Source organism: Myotis davidii, unplaced genomic scaffold (assembly GCF_000327345.1).
Source record: "Myotis davidii unplaced genomic scaffold, ASM32734v1 scaffold716, whole genome shotgun sequence".
NCBI classification, from domain to species: Eukaryota; Metazoa; Chordata; class Mammalia; order Chiroptera; family Vespertilionidae; genus Myotis; species Myotis davidii.
This window is the reverse complement of record NW_006287811.1, coordinates 197,157-200,761: the sequence shown is the minus strand read 5'-3', so window position 1 is coordinate 200,761 and position 3,605 is coordinate 197,157. Positions and strand designations below refer to the sequence as shown.

Sequence of the window (3,605 nt, the reverse complement as noted above, 5' to 3'; positions counted from 1 at the left end):
ATATGCAAACTGGAAATAATGTAAATGTTCAAGGACAGGCAAATGAATAACAAATTATGGCCTATCCATACAATGGATATTAGTCAGCAATAAAAGTAAGGAAGGACTGATACACACAACATGGATGTTTCTCAAAATAATTTTGCTGAATTACAGAGAAGCCAGGGTACACATGACACAGTCCATCTATGAAAAATTCTAGAAAAAGCAAACTAATCTAAAGTGATAACAGATCATCAGATGCCTGGGGAGAGGGGAAGGGAGGAACAGGTGGAAACTTTGAGGGGTGATGGATGTTCACTATTTTGATTGTGAAGATCATTTCAGGGGTGACAAGGTTTGGAGGAGCAGAGAGGAAACATGAGAAACCATGAGGGCACCCCCCTTTGTCCCCTGTGGTAGACACTGTGCAGGGCCAGGTCCTGGGGGAGTATGTCAGCCTAGAAGGCTTTGCACAGCCTGTGGCCGTTTTCCTGGAAATCCCGTTGGCCAAACCTCCGCTAGTACCCCTGAGGTTTGCTTGTCTGCAGCCTGCCGAGCCATGGATCTTCCTGAAGAACGCCACCTCCTACCCTCCTATGTGCTCCCAAGATGCCCTGTCAGCCCCTGTGCTCTGGGAGCTCTTTCCCTTCAGAGAGGAGAACATTCCTCTCAAGTTCTCCGAAGACTGCCTTTACCTAAACATCTACACTCCTGCCCACTTGAGGAAGAAGAGCAGGCTGCTGGTGATGGTGTGGATCCACGGGGGTGCTCTGGTGGTAGGCGGGGCATTAACCTATGATGGGCTTTCCCTCTCTGCCCATGAAAACCTGGTGGTGGTGATCATTCGGTACTCCCTGGGCGCCTGGGGATCCTTCAGCATAGGGGATGAACACAGCCAGGGCAACTGGGGTCACTTAGACCCGCTGGCTGCGCTGTTGCTGGGTCCAGGTCAGGAATACATTGCCAATTTTGGAGGGGACCCAGGTTCCGTGACCATCTTCGGAGAGTCTGCGGGAGGTGAAAGTGTCTCTGTTCTTGTGTTATCTCCCCTGGCCAAGAATCTCTTCCATCCGGCCATCTCCCAGAGTGGTGTGTCCCTCACCTCTGGCCTGGTCAAGAAAGACATCAAGGCCACAGCTCAGCAAATCGCTACCTTTGCCGGCTGTCAAACCACCACCTCAGCGGTCATGGTGCACTGCCTGTGCCAGAAGTGGGAGGACGAGCTCCTGGAGACATCGCTGAAGATGAATTTTTTCCATCTTGATTTACTTGGGGACCCCCGAGAGAGCCAGCCCTTCCTGTCCTCTGTGGTTGATGGAGTGCTGCTGCCAAAGTTGCCGGAGGAGCTTCTAGCTGAAAAGCAGCTCAACTCCGTTCTGTACATCGTTGGAATCAACCAGCAAGAGTTTGGCTGGATTCTTCTAATGACGATGGGTTACCCGATCTCTGAAGGCAAACTGGACCAGAAGACGGCCTCATCACTCAATGGCAGTCCTACTCCTTCACTGACATCCCTGAGGCACTGGTCCCAGTGGTCACTGAGAAGTATTTAGGAGGGACAGAGGACCCTGTCACAAAGAAAGACCGGTTCTTGGATTTGCTGGGAGACGTGGCATTTGGTGTCCCAGCTGTGACTGTGGTGCGTGGCCACAGAGATGCCGGAGCCCCCACCTACATGTATGAGTTTCGGTAGCGCCCAAGCTTCTCGGCAGTCACGAGGCCCAAGACGGTGATAGGGGACCATGGGGATGAAATCTCAGTCTTCGGGGCTCCATTTTTAAAAGACGGTGCCTCCGAAGAGGAGATCAAACTCAGCAAGATGATGATGAAATTCTGGGCCAACTTCGCACGGAATGGGAACCCCAACGGGGACGGGCTGCCCCATTGGCCCGTGTATGACCAGGAGGAAGGGTACCTGCAGATGGGCGTACCCACCCAGGCAGCCCAGAAGCTGAAAGATGAGGAAGTGGTGTTTTTCACCGAGCTCCTTGCCAAGGACACAGCCAGGACGTCACCCCAAACAGAGCATATTGAGCTGTTAAGGAGAGGCCCATCCAGCCTCTAGGATCTAGGGGAGCTTAGGGGTAATTCTACAGAAGGTGTTTATGGCCAAAAAGGTTCCTTAGTGTCTGGTCGGAGTGGATATTATAGGTTAATTATACCTCAGCAAAGCTGTTGGGAAAAAATTGTAAATTTTAGTTGCTATTTTTGCTAGTATATATTGACCTTATATTCTGTGATTGTGATGCATTCCTTATTCATTTTAATAACTGTCTTTTAAAATATATACTTCTTAGGCTATTCTGCAGAAAACATTTCATAATAGAAACAATGTTATTTCTCTTTTACTTCTCTTTTTACATCTTACACTCCCCTGCCCTTCTGCTTTTTCTTGTTCTGTTCTTTACTGCACCGTCTCAGACCTCCTCCTATTATGGGAAAGCAATAAAACCACAGCATAAATTATGCAGTCTGCTGTGATGCCCTTCATCACACTACTTACATTTTAGTCATCAAAGAATTTTTTTTTATCACGAATACCTGTCTATTGAGCTGGTCATTTCATTTTTTTCTTTTAATCTGTTAATGTAGTGAATTACATTTCTTAGTTTTCAAATGCTGAATCAGCCTTGAGTTCTGGAAAATCCTACTTCATACAAATCTTTAAAAAATACTGCTGTATTCAAATCTCTGATGTTTGATCGATGAATGATACAGCCCTTTTATGTAACAGATTTTCATTAACTATTTGAAAACGCTTCTGTCTTTATTCTATGCTTATCTAGTAGAGGCACTTGTAAGCATTTGTATGTAACAAATTATAATGGGGTCTTGACTTACGAGTTTAATTCGTTCCAAGATGGAGCTCCTTAAGGAGCTCATTAACTCAAATTACTCTGTCAACTCAAAGCAAAAAATCAGCGGAGAGACCGCTCATATCTTGGAAAAACTCGTTAGTCAGGACACTCATAAGTCAAGGCACCACTGTATTTAACAACTGTAAGCAGCAATTTTATTTTAATTCACTTTTTTGTCTTTTTTGTCTTTTTTTTTACAAATTAGCTAACTTATAATCAGATAATATATGCAATTTTTTAAGGTCCCTCACATACCAAGCCACAGAGCTAAGACCTGAAGCACAGTTGTCTGGCTCTATTAGTAGATGCTTTTGTTATTATTATTAATTTGAACTGGATAATATTTCTTCCATAGATTTTTTGAGAGAGTAAGAGGAGTTTGGAGATAAAGAGAGAAACATAGATGTGAGAGAGACACATGGATTGGTTGCCTTCCCCAGATGACCTGCTAGGGGCTGAAGATCAAATCTGCAACCCAGGTGTGTGAGCTGGATGCAGGATCAAACCTAAACACTTGAGTGCATGGGCTGATGCATTAACCACTGAGAAAAACCGGACAAGCTTGGCTCTGGAATCTTACTAGTAAGACTAAGCTGTCATTATCATTTTAGAGTTTACTTTCCTTCTTTTGAGACTGGATCACAGAAATCTGAAACAATCTGAATTTCCAAAATAAGTGCAATTTAAGTGTGTGAATAAAACTAGCCACAGACTGGTTTGTATATACTTCAACTAACTATGAAAGCTCTGGGGGAGGGAAATAGG

The 3,605-nt window shown here is 45.1% G+C and overlaps 1 protein-coding gene across 1 annotated transcript in view; it reads left to right on the top strand.

Moving 5' to 3' along the window:
• The window catches only part of LOC102763195 (liver carboxylesterase 1-like), a 32,467-nt gene extending 30,348 nt beyond the window's left edge, over positions 1 to 2,119 (top strand). Inside the window, 2 exon segments of the mRNA XM_015561224.1 lie at positions 376 to 1,464; positions 1,467 to 2,119. Coding sequence (XP_015416710.1) covers positions 376 to 1,464; positions 1,467 to 2,047 — 1,670 coding nt within the window. The 3' untranslated portion in view covers positions 2,048 to 2,119.
• The last annotated feature ends 1,486 nt before the right edge of the window (positions 2,120 to 3,605 follow it).